This window comes from Bombina bombina, chromosome 4, assembly GCF_027579735.1.
Source record: "Bombina bombina isolate aBomBom1 chromosome 4, aBomBom1.pri, whole genome shotgun sequence".
Classification (NCBI taxonomy): domain Eukaryota; kingdom Metazoa; phylum Chordata; class Amphibia; order Anura; family Bombinatoridae; genus Bombina; species Bombina bombina.
Window position 1 is genome coordinate 123,118,293 of NC_069502.1, and position 25,874 is coordinate 123,144,166.

At 39.4% G+C, this 25,874-nt stretch overlaps 1 protein-coding gene across 1 annotated transcript in view; it reads right to left on the reverse strand.

Moving 5' to 3' along the window:
- GCFC2 (GC-rich sequence DNA-binding factor 2) overlaps positions 1 to 25,874 on the reverse strand; it is an 88,325-nt gene that overhangs the window by 51,491 nt on the left and 10,960 nt on the right. Inside the window, exons 6-7 of the mRNA XM_053709621.1 lie at positions 20,451 to 20,569; positions 5,302 to 5,485 (exon numbers count right to left, since the gene is read on the reverse strand). Coding sequence (XP_053565596.1) covers positions 5,302 to 5,485; positions 20,451 to 20,569 — 303 coding nt within the window. The remainder of the gene's footprint in view (positions 1 to 5,301; positions 5,486 to 20,450; positions 20,570 to 25,874) is intronic.

The window sequence follows — 25,874 nt, forward strand, 5'->3', positions numbered from 1 at the left end:
GAGGGTTAACTTGGAGAACACCTCTGGATGGAGAGCCCACTCCCAGGATGAAATGTCTGTCTGCTTAGGAAATCCGCTACCAAGATGTCCACTCCTGGAATGTGGATGGCAGATAGACAACAATTGTGAGCTTCCGCCCACTGAAAAATCCGTGCCACCTCCATCATGGCTAAGGAACTCTGAGTTCTTTCCTGGTGGTTGATGTAAACCACTGAGGTGACATTGTCCGAATGGAACCTGATAAATCAGAAATGTGATGCATAGGAGCCGGCCCATTTTTGGTTGAGAACCTGGGTTATGCTTGCTTATTGGTGGATACATGTAATCCTCCAATAAGCAAGCGCTATCCATGGTGCTCAACCTAAAATGGTCTGGATGCTAAGATTTACATTCCTGCTTTTAAAATAAAGATAGCAAGAGAACGAAGAAAAATTGATAATAGGAGTAAATTAGAAAGTTGCTTAAGGTGAAGGTAAACTTAATCACTCTGCTATGAAAAAATCGATATAGTATTAAAATTTAATAGGATGTTCATTCATGATTTTTTATATTTTTGTATAGTACCTTTGTTTTCTTGTTTAATTTGATCAGTCTTTTTTTTTTTTTTATAAACAACGATCACATTGTTTATACAGCCAATTGATTTTCTGGCCGTCAGGCGGCCGTCAATTGACGTCACAAGTTGATGCTTGATTGTGCGCATGCGCGACTAATTATATCTCCTCCTTGAAAGCGAGCGCGTCCTTGTTTTGCGTATGCGCATTAGGCGTTTCAATTGTTTGCCAAATACCCACCTTGCTGATTTGGGACGCATGCGCTGCCGAGGACTTCGTTGACCGCGATTAACGCATGCGCTTTTGCGAGCGATCATTTTTGTGCGCATGCGCGGTAAGAAGAGGATAGATGTGCACAAGTGTAGTTCTGACGTATAGAGCGGGTGGGACCGCTCTATACGTCTATGTATTGAAAACACGGAAATGCTGGATGGGAGGAGATTACGATCGTAAGGAATAGTAAAATAACGGTTAGTAAATATGGTCAAATAAAAGTTTTTAAAAAAAATAAACCTAGCGACTACCTTGTACGTTAGAAAAGGAAAATAAAGAGCTATTTGTATGTGAATAACTTTACCTTCACTTTAAAACTGTCATGCTCTATCTGAATCATGGAAAAAAAAATTGGGTTCAGTGTCCCTTTAAGATGAATCACGACAGGAGAGTCAGAGTCGTCCAAGTTAGCCAATACCTCCTTTAACAATACATGAAGGTATTCAAGCATAAATCTGAAGTTAACTTCTTCAACCTCACAAAAAGGATTTACACACTGTCAGAATCTGAGATTTCACCCTCAGAAGCTACCGAGGTAACGTCCTCCTTAGGGATATGAGGGAGGTCAACCTGCATAGCAGCAGCTGAAACAGGCACCTTACTATTCAAATGCTTAGTTTTCCTTTTACCCAAAACAGGAAAAGCAGATAATGCCACAGATACTGCAGAAGATATCTGTGCAGCAAAATCTGCAGGCAAATATACTCCTCCAGGAGCTTGAGAGGAGCTGCAGGGCACGGCATGTGACGCCAGAGAGGCTTGGGAGAATGCTGCAGCATTGCCTGAACAGCATCAACCTGAGAGAGACTTTATTGGGCTCAGAGGGCAACAGTTTATCCTTACACAAAATTGTATAGGCAAATCAATTTGAGTCTCCAGGCTCAATAAACATTTGTCAGAAGAGACTTGATCCATGTCCATAATAAGAATAAAAAAATAAGAATAAAAAAAAAAAATACTAAAAAAAAACAAAAACTTCTTAGCAAAAAATAAAATAAAAATGTCACTTTAAGTAGTCAAAACACACAGCAAAAAATACGAGTAAATATAAAAAACAGCCTAGGAACCTCTGCACCTAAGTATATGCTGAGGTGCCCTACCTGACCTTACTGAATCATGCAATAAGCAGTCAGCTTCAGAGGAAAACCGGAATCCAGCAGAACTAGAGACTCAAAACTTCCAGATCGGCTGACAACCACTGCTCCGCTCACACTCTGAACGCAGTCCAAACTGAAAAGCGGAAGCGTAGTGATCACATGACCTGCTAAAAATAAATTGCTCCAAATTCAAAAGCACACCTTTCCTAAACTGAAAAGCGGATATCCCTCTTGCAACAGTCTCCTAGCTGTCTTAAAGAAACAGCAGCAACGGTCCAAAAAAATAAAGAGCCCTTAATATTTTGCATAAAACACAAAAACCAGCCAAAAAAATTTTTTTTATATATATATATATATATATATATATATATATATATATATATATATATATATATATATATATATATATATATATATATATATATATTTGAAAAGGAAACCTCCCTCACATATACTCTTAAAGCAACAGCCCAGTCTCCAAATGCCTGCATCCTGTCATAATAAAAATCCTTTTAAAAAAAAAAAAAAGGATTAATATGTCCTAAAATAAAGCAGCAGAATCCTATAAAGTGCAAGTATCCTACCTAAAAGACAAAAAAGCACTTACATGCAATCTAGCTGTCCAGCAGGAAGACGGCTCACAAAGCGTGAAAGGACACATACTCCTTACAGAGACCTGTGGAAAAAAGAAAGAACAGAGTAACCAACTCTGGCTTTCTATACTTAGGGCAGCAATATGTTAGGAAACAAAGTAAGCAGCACCTTACAACTTCCTAACGGCTTAAAAGCCACCACTACTCTGCAGCAGAGATTGACGTGGACTACAGCTATACCAAAATCCTTGCTTGCAGGGAAAACTATCCCCATAAAGGATTTAATTTCTTCAGACACCAAACTTCACTTACTCCACTGACAGAGGCAAAGAGAATGACTGGGGATTGTGGGTAGGGGAGTGATACTTAAGAGCCTTGCTGTGGTGCTCTTTGCCTCCTCCTGCTGATCAGGAGTGATATTCCCACTAGTAATTGATGACGTTGTGGACTCACCATATCTTAGGAAAGAAAGAACCACAAACTGTCCTTTCAAAATAACTTGCTGATAAATTCCTTCTCCAAAACACCCTGAAGAATTAAAGGAATTCTAAAAGAGTACAAGCTAAAACCATGCTTCAAGAAAAAAAAAAAGGCCTTCCAAAAACTATGAAAAACCTTACTTGGCACAGGTTTACAGGACTGAATAAAGGTCTCAAAAACAAAATAAGCAACAAAAATACTCTAATAAAACTAAGCATTCAATTTCCAAGCCAACAAGATGAGAGATTCCAGAGCCTGATGAAAAACACGGCCCTTGAGAAAGAAGGTAGTGGCACAGAGGCCACGGAGAACAACTGGACATCTGCACCAGATCCTGTCACAGTAGTCCCATGGTTATGATGTACAACACTAAGTGCGGCTACGAATAGCCTATAGGCTAAATACATTCCCACATAAATGAACTACATATTTATCTAATAAGTACCCACACTACTGCACTTACCATCAGCAGAAAAGCTGTTTCCAGTAGATAGCCAATCCAGTGCTTTACGCATAAAAGCAGAGGATTTGTGGATGTGAAGTAGAACGATGGGACCATCCCTGCGACACCTGTAGCAGGCCTGTGACTAACTCCCACTGGGTGTAACTGTGCCACTACCCAATAGTTGATAAAAAAAAAACTTCCCTCTGTCCAAACAGTAGCTCTATGAGGGGAAAATGGGCCTCAAATCAGTTTGAGGACCCGCTCACAGAAGAACTGGAGCACCCCTATTCTTCACCTCCCTCCTGTGAAGGTTTTTTTTTGTGGATCTTGTAGTTTTGGGAATCTTTGCCTCCTCCTAGTGGCCAGGAGTATAATTCCCAGGACTAATGGTTCATGGACTCTAACCACCTTTACGAAAGAAAAAAATCTTCCAGCTTCCAAAATGAATTAAAACAAACAAATGCAGATGTGAAACTTCAGAAGTGATGACCAAACTACACAGTTTTATCTTGCCATGGTGGCATTAGAACAAAACAACCAATTCATTTGGGGACACACATTTTTAACATATTTTGTCATTTCTAATAAAGGGTAAAATATATAGTTATTCAATCAATCTGACAGACAACCGTTATCAATGAAAATATGGTTCAATAAAATCAGAATATGTAATATTTATAAAAAAAAATTGCTTAAGAAACGATTTTAATTTTGGTTAAATACATTCCTCTGAAGAATTAGCAGCAACCTCGTAGGACAAAGATATTTATATAGATCTGTTTTCATTCTTGTTCAATAAACCTTAAATCTACACAAAATTGATGGATTAAAAGGGACATGTATATATTTAACCTTGCACCCAGTGGACGCAGGTACCCTGCATTCAGTTTTGACAGGGGAAGCTGCAACCGGAGAGGGGAGGCAGAAGGCAAATGATCATGGTCCTTTATCATATGAAGGCAGATCTGATATAGGCAATGTCACTGCCTCTATCGGATACTGCCATTGGTGTAGGGCTAGGATCGGAGCGGGCAGGAGGTGATCGACACAGGTGGGCGGTTATCATGAGAGGAATGGGGCAGAGAGAAAGGGACCCTATGCTATGGGGAAAAAAACGATGTGCAAGTGTTATTTTTTTACTGCCAGTTAAGCTGTCAGTAACAAATATGGTGGCAGGCAATGGGAGGCACCCTTACACTACATAGATAAATATATTTAAAAAATATATATAAATGATCTAAACTGCATACTGGCAGACTATCTGCCAGTACCTAAGATAGTGGTGACCAGTAGGGAAGGGGAGGAGGGAAGAGAGCTGTTTGGGAGGGATCAGGGGGTGGAAGGTGTCAGGTGGAAGAGTAATGTCTACACTACAACAAAAATTAACATTACAAGCTAACTGATTAACCCCTTTGCTGCCGTGAATTTCAAGTGACTTGCACAACTGCAATTAGAATCCTAATTGCCAAAATCTAATTACAAAGCATTGTATGTCTGCTGTTTCTGAACACAGGGAACTACAGAGAAGCTTTTACAACCAATTGTCTCATGACTGCAGTAGTTGTGTGTAAATAATTTCAGGGTTGAAAAAGTTTTGATCGCATTTGGCAGCTAAATAGTGGCATAAAATATACCAAAATGGACCAAGATCAATAACTAGGGATGTCTACTTAAAAAAAAAACCCCAAAAGGCTCTATTTCTGTTAAAACGGAGTGATAGCAAAAATGCTAAAAATTCTCTGGTACTTTGGAAAAGTTTCTCTCTGAAATTCCCTGTAGTGAAGGGGTTAAAAGGGTAACTATGATTTGGTTGTGTATACATTTGACATCTTTCACTCAGCAAACAACAAGCCTCGTACCTTTTCATTCATGCAATCAATGAAGTTTTCTACAAAAGTTTTCATTTGTTTGAAAAACTTGTAGCTAAGCTCACTTGTTGCCTTCTCAAGATTATTTATTGAGCTTTTTGAGTTCTCAAGATCAAGTGTAAACTTTTCATTCTCTTGTTCATGTGAACGGTGCACTTCCTGATAAGTGGTTAACCTAGAAAGAACAGAAACATTTTTTTGAGCAAAATAAAAACACACACAAGCTACAAAATACCTATTCAACTAAGTGGTTATGCTAGCAGTAAAACATACCTTGTTCTATAAAATAAATTTGCTAAATCCAAATAAATCTGCTAAACTGTTTTATTACTAAAAAGTAAAACCTTTATAAAACAAAAAAGGGTACTGATAAGATGTTATACACATATACGAAGAACTTCAGATTTATCAAGAAACATTTGCTACTAGCAACACGGATATCAAAACTGCATAACAATAGATAATGACAGAAAGCGTGATGTGAATAGCCCATTTTTTCTGAAGATCAGCAAATTAAAAACTGTATTCCTGTAAGCTGCCCAATATGCCACACTTGCTATTTCCATTGGCTGAAGTTAAGGCAGTAATGGAGGGTTACTCAGTAAGCAAATTACTGGGGAAAGGAAGAAAGCAGAACCCCCTATGCAAAGCTGAGGAATGGGTAGTAAAGACATTATCTATATTTTAAACAATATTAAAAATCAAGTAGACTGCCCCTTTAACCCATGAGTGTGCCAGCAAAAAGGAAATTGTGTGTTGATTGCAATCCTGTAGAAAAACTTAACAAAAATTATTTATCTATAAACATCCTCATAGACTAATGGTGATTTTTTGTAAAAAAACAACAACATTAGATAACCTTTTCTAAAGGAATGGGATTGGCCCCGGAGTTTGCTGTGAGGACCTAATGTAACACCCACTGGAAAAAAAAAAGTCCAGGACCCCAGTTTTGTTACCAGATATTAGTATAGGAAGGGTGTGTAATTCATGCATATAGAACATATGTAGCAGATCAAAAGCAAAGAGTACTATTATCTTATCGTTCCACAGATATCTACATTTTACCATATTCCTAAAGATAAATAAAAATGAGACATTGAAAGATTGTAAAGCTGGAACGAATGAAACGTATAGGACTTGCACTGGTCTGTGTAGACAGCACTAATACAGTTTTCTCCATATAAAATGTTGCCAGCTCCGTTGCGTTATGAAGTAGCTGGGTGAGGGAAGATTAAAGCTTTGTGATATTTTCTGTTAACTATAAATAACAATTAAGTTATCCAAAACACACATTAATTGTATCATTTAACAAATTAAATTTGAAATTTTAAAGTTTCAATTTTAGCCGGGTAGTAGTATATTTCCATGGATAGCAAATGCTTCCAGTAAGCAGAAGATAAAGCTCCAGTGAAGTTAATCATAAGTCTGCTCTGCATTTAGCAAGATATAACCTCTTGCACCAAATGGATGTAGGTACTACATAACAGTACTTTGCCCAGCATACTGTATTGACTTAGTACCTATGTCAAGCACCGAAGCTCATGTGGCAGTCCTCACTGTCAACTGTTTTTAAAGTGAAGGTAAACTTTGGTGAATGAAAGCCTGATTTTTAAAAATACTAATAAAAACAGGGGCACTTTCATTCATCAAAGCTTACAAAGCAGCCGTTTTGCTAAAAAAATAAATAAAAAATATACCTTCCCCCACCTAGAGAGCCTCTATTCACACGTCAGCAATGACTAATCCTGCTTCCTCCAATCACAGCTTCCCCCCCAGGGTAGTCATTGCATGAGGCCATGCTGTGATTGGAGGAAGCAGGATTAGTCATTGCTGACGTGTGAATAGAGGATCTCTAGATGGGGGAAGCTGCTCTAGCTGTGAAAAGAAAAAAGGGTAATTTTTTTAACAAAACGGCTGCTTTGTAAGCTTTGATGAATGAAAATGCCCCTGTTTTTAATAGTATTTTTAAAAAATAGGCTTTCATTCACCAAAGTTTACCTTCACTTTAAGGGGGAGGAGCAAAATATAGCTGTTGGGAGGGATCAGGGGTGGGAGGTGTCAGGTGGGATGGTAATCCCTACACTACAGGGAGTGCAGAATTATTAGGCAAGTTGTATTTTTGAGGATTAATTTTATTATTGAACAACAACCATGTTCTCAATGAACCCAAAAAACTCATTAATATCAAAGCTGAATAGTTTTGGAAGTAGTTTTTAGTTTGTTTTTAGTTATAGCTATTTTAGGGGGATATCTGTGTGTGCAGGTGACTATTACTGTGCATAATTATTAGGCAACTTAACAAAAAACAAATATATACCCATTTCAATTATTTATTTTTACCAGTGAAACCAATATAACATCACAACATTCACAAATATACATTTCTGACATTCAAAAACAAAACAAAAACAAATCAGTGACCAATATAGCCACCTTTCTTTGCAAGGACACTCAAAAGCCTGCCATCCATGGATTCTGTCAGTGTTTTGATCTGTTCACCATCAACATTGCATGCAGCAGCAACCACAGCCTCCCAGACACTGTTCAGAGAGGTGTACTGTTTTCCCTCCTTGTAAATCTCACATTTGATGATGGACCACAGGTTCTCAATGGGGTTCAGATCAGGTGAACAAGGAGGCCATGTCATTAGATTTTCTTCTTTTATACCCTTTCTTGCCAGCCACGCTGTGGAGTACTTGGACGCATGTGATGGAGCATTGTCCTGCATGAAAATCATGTTTTTCTTGAAGGATGCAGACTTCTTCCTGTACCACTGCTTGAAGAAGGTGTCTTCCAGAAACTGGCAGTAGGACTGGGAGTTGAGCTTGACTCCATCCTCAACCCGAAAAGGCCCCACAAGCTCATCTTTGATGATACCAGCCCAAACCAGTACTCCACCTCCACCTTGCTGGCGTCTGAGTCAGACTGGAGCTCTCTGCCCTTTACCAATCCAGCCACGGGCCCATCCATCTGGCCCATCAAGACTCACTCATTTCATCAGTCCATAAAACCTTAGAAAAATCAGTCTTGAGATATTTCTTGGCCCAGTCTTGACGTTTCAGCTTGTGTGTCTTGTTCAGTGGTGGTCGTCTTTCAGCCTTTCTTACCTTGGCCATGTCTCCGAGTATTGCACACCTTGTGCTTTTGGGCACTCCAGTGATGTTGCAGCTCTGAAATATGGCCAAACTGGTGGCAAGTGGCATCTTGGCAGCTGCACGCTTGACTTTTCTCAGTTCATGGGCAGTTATTTTGCGCCTTGGTTTTTCCACATGCTTCTTGCGACCCTGTTGACTATTTTGAATGAAACGCTTGATTGTTCGATGATCACGCTTCAGAAGCTTTGCAATTTTAAGAGTGCTGCATCCCTCTGCAAGATATCTCACTATTTTTGACTTTTCTGAGCCTGTCAAGTCCTTCTTTTGACCCATTTTGCCAAAGGGAAGGAAGTTGCCTAATAATTATGCACACCTAATATAGGGTGTTGATGTCATTAGACCACACCCCTTCTCATTACATAGATGCACATCACCTAATATGCTTAATTGGTAGTAGGCTTTCGAGCCTATACAGCTTGGAGTAAGACAACATGCATAAAGAGGATGATGTGGTCAAAATACTCATTTGCCTAATAATTCTGCACTCCCTGTACAGCAAATATTAACCTTAAAAGCTAACTGATTAACCCCTGCACTGCTGGGAATTTCCGAAGTGTGGTGCGCAGCTGCAAATAGTGGCCTTCTACTTGCCAAAAACCAAATAGCAGAGAGAAAAGGAACTCCAATCTTGAGAGATTATTTAAACACAGGGAATTCAGCACTCTTAAATGTTACAAAACACCTTAATATAACATCTTAAGTGCACTTCTTTAAAATGTTTGTATAAATGTGTGTCCTCTTTTTTTCTTTTCTATACTAAGTGCTCTCTTATACGTTCTCTGAGACATCGTTTGGTCTCTCCAATGTAAAATAAATTGCAAGTGCACTTTAATACATAAATAACATTTTTCTGTGTGCATCTAATTATTTCTTTTATGGCGTATTCCTCCTCATAAGATTAAGAATATAAGAATAAATCATTCTAACTATGTTTGCAGGCCTTACAAGTACAGCAAGGGTAGTTATTTTAGCGCTGGTATTACGGGTTTTTATCAACCCGGCGTTAACAGGCAAGAAGTGAGCGTAGAGCAAAATTGCGCTCCACACTGCACTCCAATACCAGCGCTGTTTAAGTCAGCGGTGAGCTCGTTGTACGTGCTCGTGCACGATTTCCCCATAGACATCAATGGGGACAGCAGGCTGAGAAAAATTCTAACACCTGCAAAAAAGCAGCGTAAAACTCAGTAACGCAGCCCCATTGATTCCTATGGGGAAACTACATTTATGTTTACACCTAACACCCCAACATGAACCCCGAGTCTTAACACCCCTAATCTTACACTTATTAACCCCTAATCTGCCGCCCCCGACATCTACATTATACTGATTAACCCCTAATCTGCCGCCCCCATGGTCGCCGCCACTATAATAAACATATTAACCCCTAAACAGCCGAACTCCCGCATCGCAAACACTATTTAAATATTATTAACCCCTAATCTGCCGACCCTAACATCGCCACCACCTACCTACATTTATTAACCCCTAATCTGCCGCCCCCAACGTCGCCGCCACTATATTATATTTATTAACCCCTAAATCTAAGTCTAACCCTAATACCCCCTAACTTAAAAATAATTTAAATAAATATAAAGAAAAATTCCTATCATTAACTAAATAATTCCTATTTAAAACTAAAATAAACCCTAAGATAGCTAGAATATAACCAATAGTTACATTGTAGCTAGCTTAGGGTTTATTTTTATTTTACAGGCAAGTTTGTATTTATTTTAACTAGGTAGAATAGTTACTAAATAGTTATTAACTATTTACTAACTACCTAGCTAAAATAAATACAAATTTACCAGTAAAATAAAACCTAAGTTACAATAACACCTAACACTACAACTAAATAAATTCCCTACATTAAATACAATTAAATAAAATTAGCTAAATTACCAAAAAAAAAACACTATATTACAGAAAATAAAAAACAAATTACAAGATCTTTAAACTAATTACACCTAATCTAATAGCGATATCAAAATAAAAAAGCCCACCCAAAAAAAACCCTAGCCTACAATAAACTACCAATAGCCATTAAAAAGGGCCTTTTGCGGGGCATTGCCCTAAAGAAATCAACTCTTACCTGTAAAAACAAAAATACACTCAACCCCCCCCCCCCCCAACAGTAAAACCCACACAACCAACCCCCCAAATAAAACCCTAACTAAAAAACCCTAAGCTCCCCATTGCCCTGAAAAGGGCATTTGGATGGACATTGCCCTTAAAAGGGCATTTAGCTCTATTGCTGCCCAAAGCCCTAACCTAAAAAATAAACCCACCCAATACACCCTTAAAAAATCCTAACACTAACCCCCGAAGATTCACTTACCGGGTGAAGTCTTCATCCAAGCAGCAAGATGTCCTCAACGAAGCCGGCAGAAGTGGTCCTCCAGACGGGCAGAAGTCTTTATCCAGACGGCATCTTCTATCTTCATCCTTCCGACACAGAGCAGCTCCATCTTCAAGACATCCGGCGCGGAGCATCCTCTTCTTCTGACTTCTTCTGGAATGACGGTACCTTTAAGTGACATCATCCAAGATGGCGTCCCTTAGATTCCGATTGGCTCACAGAATTCTAACAGAAAATCGGAATTAAGGTTGAAAAAATCCTATTGGCTGATGCAATCAGCCAATAGGATTGAGCTTGCATTCTATTGGCTGATTGGAACAGCCAATAAAATGCGAGCTCAATCCTATTGGCTGATTGGGTCAGCCAATAAGATTGAAGTTCAATTCTATTGGCTGATTGCATCAGTCAATAGGATTTTTTCAACCTTAATTCCGATTGGCTGATAGAATTCTATCAGCCAATCGGAATCTAAGGGATGCCCTCTTGGATGACGTCACTTAAAGGGACAGTCTACCATAGAATTGTTATCGTTTTAAAAGCTAGATAATCCCTTTATTACCCATTCCCCGGTTTTGCATAACCAACACAGTTATATTAATATACTTTTTACCTCTGTGATTACCTTGTATCTAGGAACCTTCTTCCAGCCCTCTGATTACATGACTGTGACTGTTTATTATCTATTGTCTTAAATTTAGCATTGTTTTGTGTTAGATCTTAAATAACCCCCTGTACCTGAACACAGTGTTATCTATATGGCCCACGTGTACTTTGTCTCTTTGTGTTGAAAAGAGATTTAAAAAGCCTGTGATAAGAGGCAGCCCTCAAAGGCTTAGAAATCAGCATATGAGCCTACCTATGTTTAGTTTAAACTAAGAATACCAAGAGAAAAAAGCAAATTTGATGATAAAAGTAAATTGGAAAGTTGATTAAAATTAAAAGTCCTATCTGAATAATGAAAGTTTAATTTATACTAGACTGTCCCTTTAAAGAAACATTCATTCCGAAGAAGCCGTCGATTGAAGAGGATGCTCCGCTTCGGATGTCTTGAAGATGGAGCCGCCCCGCAAGGATGAAGATAGAAGATGTTGTCTGGATGAAGACTTCTGCCCGTCTGGAGGACCACTTCTGCCAGCTTAGTTGAGGACATCTTGCCGCTTGGATGAAGACTTCTTCTGGTAAGTGAATCTTCGGGGGTTAGTGTTAGGATTTTTTAAGGGTGTATTGGATGAGTTTATTTTTTATAGTTTAGGGCTTTGGGCAGCAATAGAGCTAAATGCCCTTTTAAGGGCAATGCCCATCCAAATGCCCTTTTCAGGGCAATGGGGAGCTTAGTTTTTTTTTTAGATAGGCTTTTATTTGGGGGGTTGGTTGTGTGGGTGGTGGGTTTTACTGTTGGGGGGGTTGTTTGTATTTTTTTTTACAGGTAAAAGAGATTATTTCTTTGGGGCAATGCCCCGCAAAAGGCCCTTTTAAGGGCTATTGGTGGTTTATTGTAGGCTAGGGTTTTTTTTTTATTTTGGGTGAGCTTTTTTTTATTTTGATAGGGCTATTAGGTGTAATTAGTTTAAAGATCTTGTAATTTGCTTTTTATTTTCTGTAATTTAGGGTTTGTTTTTTTTGGTAATTTAGCTAATTTTATTTAATGTATTTAATTGTATTTAATGTAGGGAATTTATTTAATTGTAGTTTAGTGTTAGGTGTAATTGTAACTTAGGTTAGGTTTTATTTTACAGGTAAATTTGTATTTATTTTAGCTAGGTAGTTAGTAAATAGTTAATAACTATTTAGCAACTATTCTATCTAGTTAAAATAAATACAAACTTGCCTGTAAAATAAAAATAAACCCTAAGCTAGCTCTACAATGTAACTATTAGTTATATTCTAGCTAGCTTAGGGTTTATTTTATAGGTAAGTATTTAGTTTTAAATAGGAATAATTTAGGTAATGATAGGAATTTGTATTTAGATTATTTAAATTATGTTTAAGTTAGGGGGTATTAGGGTTAGACTTAGTTTTAAAGGGTTAATAAATTTAGTATAGTGGTGGCGACGTTGGGGACGGCAGATTAGGGGTTAATAAATGTAGGTAGGTGGCGGAGATGTTGGGGCAGCAGATTAGGGGTTAATAGGTATAAGGTAGGTGGCGGCGATGTCCGAAGCGGAAGATTAGGGGTTAATAAGTATAATGTAGGTGGAAGCGATAACAGAATTTATGCTTACCTGATAAATTACTTACTTTCTCCAACGGTGTGTCCGGTCCACGGCGTCATCCATTACTTGTGGGATATTCTCCTCCCCTACAGGGAAAGGCAAGGAGAGCACACAGCAAGAGCTGTCCATATAGCTCCCCCTCTGGCTCCGCCCCCCAGTCATTCGACCGACGGTTAGGAGAAAAATGAGAAACTATAGGGTGCCGTGGTGACTGTAGTGTATAAAGAAAAAGAAAAAAATTTTCAAACCTGATTAAAAAACCAGGGCGGGCCATGGACCGGACACACCGTTGGAGAAAGTAATTTATCAGGTAAGCATAAATTCTGTTTTCTCCAACATTGGTGTGTCCGGTCCACGGCGTCATTCATTACTTGTGGGAACCAATACCAAAGCTTTAGGGCACGGATGAAGGGAGGGAGCCAAACAGGTTACCTAAACAGAAGGCACCACGGCTTGCAAAACCTTTCTCCCAAAAACAGCCTCCGAAGAAGCAAAAATATCAAATTTGTAAAATTTGGCAAAAGTGTGCAGAGAAGACCAAGTCGCTGCCTTACATATCTGATTAACAGAAGCCTCGTTCTTGAAGGCCCATGTGGAAGCCACAGCCCTAGTGGAGTGAGCTGTGATTCGTTCAGGAGGCTCCCGTCCGGCAGTCTCATAAGCCAATCGGATAATGCTTTTCAGCCAAAAAGAAAGAGGTAGCAATAGCTTTTTGTCCTCTCCTCTTACCAGAGTAAACGACAAACAAGGATGAGGTTTGTCTAAAATTCTTTGTTGCTTCTAATAGAACTTTAAAGCACGGACTACATCTAAATTGTGTAACAAACGTTCCTTCTTTGAAACTGGATTCCGGCACAGAGAAGGAACAACTATTTCCTGGTTAATATTCTTGTTGGAAACAACTTTTGGAAGAAAACCAGGCTTGGTACGCAAAATAACCTTATCTGAATGGAACACCAGATAGGGTGGATCCCACTGCAAAGCAGATAATCCAGAAACTCTTCTAGCAGAAAAAATAGCAACCAAAAACAGAACTTTCCAAGATAGCAACTATCTATGATATCTATGGAATGAAAGGGTTCAAACGGAACCCCCTGAAGAACTGAAAGAACTAAATTTACACTCCAAGGAGGAGTCAAGGGTCTGTAAACAGGTTTGATTCTGACCAAAGCCTGTACAAAAGCTTGTACCTCTGTCACAGCTGCCAGTCGTTTGTATAACAAGACAGATAAAGCAGAAATCTGTCCTTTTAGAGAACTCGCTGACAATCCCTTATCCAAACCTTCTTGGAGAAAGGAGAGGATCTTAGGAATTTTAATCTTACTCCAGGAGAATCCCTTGGATTCACACCAACAGATATATCTTTTCCATATTTTATGGTAAATCTTTCTAGACACAGGTTTTCTGGATCTATCACTGAATCTGAAAACCCACGCTTGGATAAAATCAAACGTTCAATTTCCAAGCAGTCAGCTGCAGAGAAATTAGATTTGGATGTTCGAATGGACCTTGTACTAGAAGATCCTGTCTCAAAGGTAGCTTCCATGGTGGAGCCGATGACATATTCACCAGGTCTGCATACCAAGTCCTGCGCGGCCACGCAGGAGCTATCAGAATCACCGAGGCCTTCTCCTGTCTGATCCTGGCTACAAGCCTGGGAAGGAGAGGGAACGGTGGAAACGCATAAGCTAGGTTGAACGACCAAGGCGCCACTAATGCATCCACTAGAGTGGCCTTGGGATACCTGGATCTGGACCCGTAGCAAGGAACCTTGAAGTTCTGACGAGACGCCATCAGATCCATGTCTGGAATGCCCCATAATTGAGTCAACTGGGCAAACACCTCCGGGTGGAGTTCCCACTCCCCCGGATAGAAAATCTGACGACTCAGATAATCCGCCTCCCAGTTGTCTACTCCTGGGATGTGGATTGCAGATAGGTGGCAGGAGTGATCCTCCGCCCATTTGATGATCTTGGATACCTCTCTCATCGCCAAGGAACTCCTTGTTCCTCCCTGATGGTTGATGTAAGCTACAGTCATGTTATCTGACTGGAATCTTATGTATCCGGCCTTCGCTAGATGAGGCCAAGCCCGGAGAGCATTGAATATCGTTCTCAGTTCCAGGATGTTGATCGGGAGAAGAGACTCTTCCCGAGACCATAAACCCTGAGTTTTCAGGGAATCCCAGACCGCGCCCCAGCCTGATAGACTGGCGTCGGTCGTGACAATGACCCACTTTGGTCTGCAGAAACTTATTCCCTGAGACAGGTGATCCTGTCTACTGGAGCATGCACAGTTGTAATGGTCTTAGATGAATTCGAGCAAAAGGAACTATGTCCATTGCTGCAACCATCAACCCTACTACTTCCATGCACTGAGCTATGGAAGGCTGCAGAATAGAGAGAAGAACTTGACAAGCGTTTAGAAGCTTTGACTTTCTGACTTCTGTCATGAAGATCTTCATTTCAAAAGAATCTATTATTGTTCCCAAAAAGGGAACTCTTGTCGACGGAGACAGGGAACTCTTTTCTACGTTCACCTTCCACCCACGAGATCTGAGAAAGGCTAGAACAATGTCTGTATGAGCCTTTGCCTTGGAAAGAGACGACGCTTGAATTAGAATGTCGTCCAGATAAGGTGCCACTGCAATGCCCCTTGGTCTTAGAACCGCTAGAAGGGACCCGAGCACCTTTGTGAAAATTCTGGGAGCAGTGGCTAGTCCGAATGGGAGAGCCACGAACTGATAATGTTTGTCCAGAAAGGCGAACCTTAGGAACTGATGATGATCCTTGTGGATAGGAATATGTAGATACGCATCCTTTAAATCCATGGTAGTAATATATTGACCCTCCTGGATTGTAGGTAAAATTGTTCGAATGGTTTCCATTTTGAACGATGGAACTCTGAGAAATTTGTTTAGAATTTTTAAATCCAGAATTGGTCTGCAAGTTCCCTCTTCTTTGGGAACTACAAACAGATTTGAGTAAAAACCCCTGACCTTGTTCCACAGTTGGAACTGGGTGTATCACTCCCATCTTTAACAGGTCTTCTACACAATGTAAGAATGCCTGTCTACTTATTTGGTTTGAAGATAAGTGAGAAATGTGGAACCTTCCCCTTGTGGGTAGTTCCTTGAATTCTAGAAGATAACCCTGAGAGACTATTTCTAGTGTCCAGGGATCCTGAACATCTCTTGCCCAAGCCTGAGCAAAGAGAGAGAGTCTGTCCCCTACTAGATCCGGTACCGGATCAGGGGCTACCCCTTCATGCTGTCTTGGTAGCAGCAGCAGGCTTCTTGGCCTGTTTACCCTTATTCCAGCCTTGCATTGGTTTCCAAGCTGGTTTAGTCTGGGAAGCGTTACCCTCTTGTCTAGAGGCTGCCGAGTTAGAAGCCGGTCCGTTCCTGAAATTGCGAAAGGAACGAAAATTGGACTTATTCTTAGCCTTGAAAGGCTAATCCTGTGGGAGGGCATGGCCCTTTCCCCCAGTGATGTCTGAAATAATTTCTTTCAATTCTGGCCCAAAAAGGGTCTTACCTTTGAAAGGGATATTAAACAATTTTGTCTCTGCGCGCCACAATTGCAAACCCTGCATTTTTCGCCGCTAATCTCGCTAACTGCAAAGCGGCGTCTAAAATAAAGGAATTAGCTAACTTAAGTGCGTGAATTCTGTCCATGACTTCCTCATACGGAGTCTCCCTACTGAGCGACTTTTCCAGTTCCTCGAACCAGAACCACGCCGCTGTAGTGACAGGAATAATGCACGAAATAGGTTGAAGGAGGTAACCTTGCTGTACAAAAATCTTTTTAAGCAAACCCTCCAATTTTTTATCCTTAGGATCTTTGAAAACACAATTGTCCTCAATGGGAATGGTCATGCGTTTGGCTAGTGTAGAAACCGCCCCCTCGACCTTAGGGACTGTTTGCCATATGTCCTTCCTGGGGTCGACCATAGGGAACAATTTCTTAAATATAGGAGGAGGGACAAAAAGGTATGCCTGGCTTCTCCCACTCCTTATTCACTATGTCTGCCACCCGTTTAGGTATCGGAAAGGCATCAGGGTGCACCGGGACCTCTAGGAACTTGTCCATCTTGCACAAGTTTTCTGGGATGACCAGATTGTCACAATCATCCAGAGTAGATAGCACCTCCTTAAGTAATGCGCGGAGATGCTCTGATTTAAATTTAAATGTCACAACATCAGGTTCTACCTGCTGAGAAATTTCTCCATCTGAGAAACCCTCCCTCACTGCCACTTCAGACTGGTGTGAGGGTATGACAGAAAAATTATCATCAGCGCCCTCCTGCTCTACAGTGTTTAAAACAGAGCAATTGCGCTTTCTCTGAAATGCATTACTGCCGTCAATTGTTGCATAGTAACAAGCATTGGCGCGCTAGAAGTACTATGGGTCGCCTGCGCGGGCATAACTGGTATAGACACAGAAGGAGAAGATGTAGAACTATCTCTACTTCCTTCATCTGAGGAATCATGCTGGGCAACCTTACTATTTGTGACAATACTGTCCTTACTGTGTTTGGACGCTATGGCACAATTATGACATATATTTGAAGGGGGAACCACATTGGCTTCCATACATACAGAACATGATCTATCAGAAGGTACAGACATGTTAAACAGGCTTAAACTGGTTAATAAAGTACAAAAACCGTTTTAAAACAAAACCGTTACTGTCTCTTTAAATGTTAAACAGGGCACACTTTATTACTGAATATGTGAAAAACTATGAAGGAATTATCCAATCTTCACCACAGTGTCTTAATGCATTCAAAGTATTGCACCCCAATTTTCAAGCTGTTAACCCTTAAAATGTGGAAACCGGAGCCGTTTGCAATTTTAACCCCACTACAGTCCCAGCCACAGCCTTTGTTGTGACGAACTATTCCAGGGGGGTATTTCAAGCCTTCTAGGAACTTTTTCAGTGGACACCAGACCCTCTCACATGCATCTGCATGCACTGTACTTAAAAGAAACTGTGCAAAAATGGCGCGAAAATGAGGCTCTGCCTAATACAGTGAAAGGCCCTTCCTCCTTAAGAGTGTCCACCAGTTAATAGCCCATAATAAGCCCTTTATTCTTTCTAAGTCTAAGAAAATGGCTTACCGATCCCCATGAGGGAAAAATGACAGCCTTCCAGCATTACACAGTCTTGTTAGAAAATGGCTAATCATACCTTAAGCAGAAAAGTCTGCAAACTGTTCCCCCCAACTGAAGTTCTCTCATCTCAACAGTCCTGTGTGGGAACAGCAATCGATTTTAGTTACTGCTGCTAAAATCATACTCCTCTTTTAAACAGAACTCTTCATCTCTTTCTGTTTCAGAGTAAATAGTACATACCAGCACTATTTTAAAATAAACTCTTGATAGAAGAAATAAAAAACTACAACTAACACCACAAACTCCTCACCATCCCCGTGGAGATGCTACTTGTTCAGAGCGGCAAGGAGAATGACTGGGGGGCGGAGCCAGAGGGGGAGCTATATGGACAGCTCTTGCTGTGTGCTCTCCTTGCCTTTCCCTGTAGGGGAGGAGAATATCCCACAAGTAATGGATGACGCCGTGGACCGGACACACCAATGTTGGAGAAATTGGGGCAGCAGATTAGGGGTTAATAATATTTAACTAGTGTCTGTGAGGCAGGAGTGCACCGTTTTAGGGGTTAATATGTTTATTATAGTGGCGGCGATGCCCGGAGCGGCATATAAGGGGTTAATAAATTAGACTTTGCTAATATCATCAAGCTATACTATAGCCGGAAGAATAAATTCTATCAACAAAGCCTCTCCTGCGTGCAGAGCACTAAGTGCAGGAGTAAAGGTACACCATTTTTACTTTTGACAGCTAGAAGTCAGCTAACTTCCACTACACTACTAATTGTGAGTGTCACCCGTGACGTCAGACGCCATCGGCCAAGTGGAGTGAACTCACTTGTGCAGGAATCCTTTCGAGTTAACAGCGACTCACCCTTTTGTGGAAGTCAAGAGGCTAATAAGCTCAAGAACCGGCTTAAGAATAACACAGATAAATTTGTTTTTTGCAGAGACTGCATCGCTGATCCAACTAAGAGGGACTGATACCGCTTGGAAGGTATTGTATTACCAGTACCTTTTCTTTTTTGATGCTTTACTTCCTAACATTGTTTTATTAATGGCTAAGGGAGATGTCCCAGGTTTTATATATTGCTAGATTATTTTTTAAATAAATTGTTATATTATATACTTTGAGTAGTTTCTGATATCTTTAGCTATCTTAGCACCCTCACTCTATTTTATCTGTGCAAAAGGTTTATTACCCCAAACTAGAGAATCTGATCAGACATAACCAGTGCTTAATGGTGTCTATCTGAAGTGTTAAATCAAGGAGTTTATTGAAAAATAAAAGTATTTACAGAATACAGAAAGTTTTAAAATGCAACAAAAATACAACTCTCCAAAAGGCATCATGATAGTTTACGAATTAATCTCCTTAAAGGGATAGTAAACCCCAAAATAGTATTTTATGATTCAGATGTAAAGTTGTTTAAAATTGTATGTTCTAATATAATTCTATTATCAAATTTTCTTCATTCTCTTGTAATCCATTGCTGAAGGGACAGCATTGCACTACTGATAGGAAGCTGAAAATATCTATTTAGCCAATCACAAGAGACAAATGTGTGCAGGCACCAATTAGCAGCAGCTCCCACTAGTGTATGATATGTGTGTATTCATTTTTTTTTAACAAGGGATACTAAGAGAACGAAGCACATTTGACAATAGAAGTGAATTTAAAAGTGTCTTAAAATGACACGCTCTGAATCATGCAAGTTTAATTGCTCATTAAAGGGACAGCCAACGCCAAAATTGTTATTGTTTAAAAAGATAGATTATCCCTTTATTACCTATTCCCCAGCTTTGCACAACCAACATTGTTATATATATTAATATACTTTATAACATTTAATCCTCTAAATTTCTGCCTGTTTTTAAGCCACTACAGTCAGCCTCTTATCACATGCTTTTTTATTAGCTTTCACAACAAGAGACTGCTAATTAATGTGGGTCATATAGATAACATTGTGCTCTCTCCCGTGGAGTTGTGCATGACACAGCACTAATTGGTTAAAATGCAAGTCGAAAGATAATAAATAGCCATGTGATCAGGCGGCTGTCAGAAGAGTGTTAGATACAAGGTAATCACAGGGGTTAAAAGTGTATTAATATAACAGTGTTGGCTATGCAAAACTGGGGAATGGGTAATAAAGGGATTATCTATCTTTTTAAGAAATAACAATTTTGGTGTTGACTATTCCTTTAAGCATCTGCAAAATTCCTGTGTACAGAAAATACACAAGATGTTCACAATAACAGAGCACCTGATTATACATAGGAAATCTGCATGTGTAACTGGAGACATACCTTGAAACAAGCTTCCTTCTTATGTCTTCCATAGTTATAGATGGTAAAGTAAGCTTTGGCTCTATGCTTCGTTTAACACGCACTGGCTTCTGTTGCTCTGGGAAGTCTTCCTCCATAGCCTAAATAGCATAATAAAAAGGAGTCAAGAACAGATTAAAATATATGTAGGACTGATCAGGCTTATCTTCATATAAAAAACAACTACAAATACAAGTAAACTTGTTAACATATGTGACTAATATATATATATATATATATATATATATATATATATATATATATATATATATATATATATATATATATATATATATATATATATATATATATATATATATATATATATTGTGATGTGTAAATGAACAGCAAACTAAAGATCTACTGGATGTTCTAATGCATTATTCATTGGCTATTATAGTTTGAGGAATACAGGAAATTATATTGAAGAAAAAAAAAAAAAATCAAATAGATTTAGTTTCCATAAAAGAAGACACTGGGATATATAGAGATAGAGAGAGAAAAAGATAGATAGCATTGGTATTTACTTAGTAAATATCTCCCAAATGTTGCTGAATTTAAAAAACCGCCTATACAATCATTTAAAAAGAGTACAAAATCTGATGTATGTGCAGATGTAGGAAGCAACAATGTAAGGGGTATCAACTATTTAATCACCCCTAAGAAAGGAACCTATCCATGTTTGGGGTGTGCACAATACAACTGAATGATTAAGGGGAAGTATATTGCCCAAATTAATGATAATAAAAAAAGGGAAATTAAAGGATTCTATAAATGCAATACAGAATATGTAGTATATCTTCTTAAATGCCCATGTGGGCATGGCTAGGTAGGAGAAACTATTAACCCTGTCAAAGATAGGATCTGTGCCCACAAATCCAGTATCAGAAATAAGGACATGGCATTGCCAGTGTCTGCTCATTTTACTAGTGCAGGACATACGGTCAGTCAAATTATATATATATATATATATATATATATATATATATATATATATATATATATATATATATATATATATATATATATATATATATATATATATATATATATATATATATATATATATATATATACACACATATACATACATACACACACACACACACACAGGGAGTGCAGAATAATTAGGCAAGTTGTATTTTTGAGGATTAATTTTATTATTGAACAACAACCATGTTCTCAATGAACCCAAAAAACTCATTAATATCAAAGCTGAATATTTTTGGAAGTAGTTTTTAGTTTGTTTTTAGTTTTAGCTATTTTAGGGGGATATCTGTGTGTGAAGGTGACTATTACTGTGCATAATTATTAGGCAACTTAACAAAAAACAAATAAATACCCATTTCAATTATTTATTTTTACCAGTGAAACCAATATAACATCTCAACATTCACAAATATACATTTTCTGACATTCAAAAACAAAAACAAATCAGTGACTAATATAGCCACCTTTCTTTGCAAGGACACTCAAAAGCCTGCCATCCATGGATTCTGTCAGTGTTTTGATCTGTTCACCATCAACATTGCGTGCAGCAGCAACCACAGCCTCCCAGACACTGTTCAGAGAGGTGTACTGTTTTCCCTCCTTGTAAATCTCACATTTGATGATGGACCACAGGTTCTCAATGGGGTTCAGATCAGGTGAACAAGGAGGCCATGTCATTAGATTTTCTTCTTTTATACCCTTTCTTGCCAGCCACGCTGTGGAGTACTTGGACGCGTGTGATGGAGCATTGTCCTGCATGAAAATCATGTTTTTCTTGAAGGATGCAGACTTCTTCCTGTACCACTGCTTGAAGAAGGTGTCTTCCAGAAACTGGCAGTAGGACTGGGAGTTGAGCTTGACTCCATCCTCAACCCGAAAAGGCCCCACAAGCTCATCTTTGATGATACCAGCCCAAACCAGTACTCCACCTCCACCTTGCTGGCGTCTGAGTGGGACTGGAGCTCTCTGCCCTTTACCAATCCAGCCACGGGCCCATCCATCTGGCCCATCAAGACTCACTCTCATTTCATCAGTCCATAAAACCTTAGAAAAATCAGTCTTGAGATATTTCTTGGCCCAGTCTTGACGTTTCAGCTTGTGTGTCTTGTTCAGTGGTGGTCGTCTTTCAGCCTTTCTTACCTTGACCATGTCTCTGAGTATTGCACACCTTGTGCTTTTGGGCACTCCAGTGATGTTGCAGCTCTGAAATATGGCCAAACTGGTGGCAAGTGGCATCTTGGCAGCTGCACGCTTGACTTTTCTCAGTTCATGGGCAGTTATTTTGCGCCTTGGTTTTTCCACACGCTTCTTGCAACCCTGTTGACTATTTTGAATGAAACGCTTGATTGTTCGATGATCACGCTTCAGAAGCTTTGCAATTTTAAGAGTGCTGCATCCCTCTGCAAGATATCTCACTATTTTTGACTTTTCTGAGCCTGTCAAGTCCTTCTTTTGACCCATTTTGCCAAAGGAAAGGAAGTTGTCTAATAATTATGCACACCTGATATAGGGTGTTGATGTCATTAGACCACACCCCTTCTCATTACAGAGATGCACATCACCTAATATGCTTAATTGGTAGTAGGCTTTCGAGCCTATACAGCTTGGAGTAAGACAACATGCATAAAGAGGATGATGTGGTCAAAATACTTGTATGTATGTATGTATGTATGTATGTATGTATGTATGTATGTATGTATGTATGTATGTATGTATGTATGTATATATATATATATATATATATATATATATATATATATATATATATATATTAGTCCCATAACTCAGGTGGCTCTTTACTTCACCTAAAACGTATCCACATCCTGTCTATTAAATATTAAATAGGAGCACGTCAGGGGGCATAGGGCCACAACATTCAGAGATGCTTCTCATTTAAAAGGCAACATTGCCAGTCCACACTGGTGTTCTATGCTCCAGGATGAACAGTCCCCAGGGTATAGATCCATTTTGTCTTAAGTTGCAGGAGTTTCTTCCTGTCCCCCCCTCGTCCAAGAGGGGTTATGTGGTCAATCAACACAAAGCGTAGATCCTTTACCGCAATCAACACAAAGCGTAGATCCTTTACCGCAGTGATTTGCAACCTTTTTTTTTCCCGTGGCACACTTTTTTACATAAAAAAAAAATCCTGTGGCACACCACCATCCCAAAATTGTACAAAATCACACATTGTAGCCTAATACAGTATATATATATATATATATATATATACACACATACATACATACATACATACATACACACACACTGTACTGTGCTGTCATGCCATGCCTCCTACAACCTATACATGACATATTGACATTCATTCACAAACAATCATAATCATTGTCTGTGAATGAATGTCAATGTCATGGTTGTAAATGATGCCTGATGAGCCTGTCACATACCTCCCAATATTTCAAAATTTGAAAGAGGGACACCCCCGCACTGTTGTCAGTCTGCCGCGGCACACCTGAGGATCTCTCACGGCACACTAGAGTGCCACGGCACACTGGTTGAAAAACACTGCTTTACCGTATGGTTCATTTCCAAGAAGTGCCTCGCCTCGTTGGTCAGTCTTCTTTTTATCCATTGCTGTTCTAATGGCACTCCGATAGTTAGCCATCCTTTTCTTAATATCATTATCAGTTTTTCCTACATAGTACTTTCCACAAATACAATTAAGTAGATAAACCACATATTTAGTGGAACAAGTTAGGTGGAATTTGATCCTGTATCTGTGATTAGAATGTGGATGATGAAATGTGGTACTTTGGATCATTGAGTTACAGGTTGTACAGCTAAGACACTTAAAACATCCCGGTTTCTGGGTCTGTAACCGTAACTCTTTGGTGTAGGCATGTTTAGGACCTGTTTTCATTAATAGGATCTTGCAGGTTGCGACCTCTCTTATAACCCATTTTTGGAGGTTCTGCTTTCTGGAAGGGGAGAGATGTATCTCTTATCAATTTTGCCAGCACATCTGTTGTGTGTGTACGTAGTGACAAATGTCATCCGTTCCTTTGTGCTCTCTTAATTGATTTGCCAATAATTCTGTTCTTATGCATTCGGTGGCTGCTTTCTGTGCTCCCTTGATAATATCAAAAAGGTATATCTCCCCTCTGTGAGAATTTGACTGACATTTCAAGTAATTGTGTTTGTGCTTCTTCTCTCTGAGAATTGTTCTTTACCACTCTGTACATCTGAGCCTTAGGTATAGCCCTTATCAGAGATGGTGGATGGCAACTACTTGCTAGTAGCAGAGAGTTTCTGTCCGTGGCCTTGTTGTACATTGCCGTCTCCAGCTGGATCTCTTTCTTATAGATCCTTAGATCAAGGAAATAAACTACATTTCTGCTATAACACATTTTAAACGTCACAGGTGTTTGATTATTCAGAAAGTTAAACCATGTAATGAGACCTTCTTCATAACCTCTCCAGATCAACAGAACATCATCAATGTACCGCTTGTACAAGGTAATGTTGGGTTTCTCATGAACTCATCACATTAGTCTCGTAATCCTCCATGTACAGATTTGCGTACGAGGGGGCCATATTCGACCCCATCGCTGTTCCTGTGATCTGCTGGAAGTACCTTGTTTCAAACCTAAAGTAATTGTAAGTCACACAGAGTTGTAGAATCTTGATGATGTACTCATTTTCAGGTCCCACATAGGGGTATCTTGATGATCCTGGTGTGGGATGATAGTGTACAGACTCGTGACATCCATAGTTACTTGAAAGTCATCAGGACCAATGTCACAAATCCCAGACAGTAAATGTAGAATGTCCGTGGAATCTCAAACATAAGATGCCATGTGTTTAACAACTGGTTGTAAATGGTAGTAAACCCACTGGGTCAATGGACTCATAGGGATCCTCTGGCGGATACAATGGGTCAGCCCGGGGGTTTCAGCAGACTCTTATGCACTTTTGGGAGGGTGTAAAGGATTGGGCATACTGGATGTTTTACTTGTAGCCATTCATATGTTTCTCTTGTGATCCAGTTTTGTTCCAAACCCCCCTTAAGTACTTTAGTATGCATCAAAACCTTCACTGACCTATCTAGATTGGTGCTACAGGATATGCCAGCCATGACTGAAACAAAATGAGAGGAAATATTCCATTGGAAGAACAGAAGGCCATCATTGACCTTTCTAAAGATCCTTCCATAGTGATCCGTAATTGGTGCTACTTAACTATCCTGATTGTAGTAATGAGATCCGTTCACAATTGGAGGACCAACTGGTGTATTGACCTTTAATGAGCAATCCCACTAGACAATTCCAGGGGATTGTCATAGAAGTACTGAAGGAGGGTTTGGAACAAAACTTGATCACAAGAGAAATATATGAATGGCTACAAGTGATACATCCAGTATGCCCAATCCTTAACACCCTCCCAAAAATGCATAAGAGT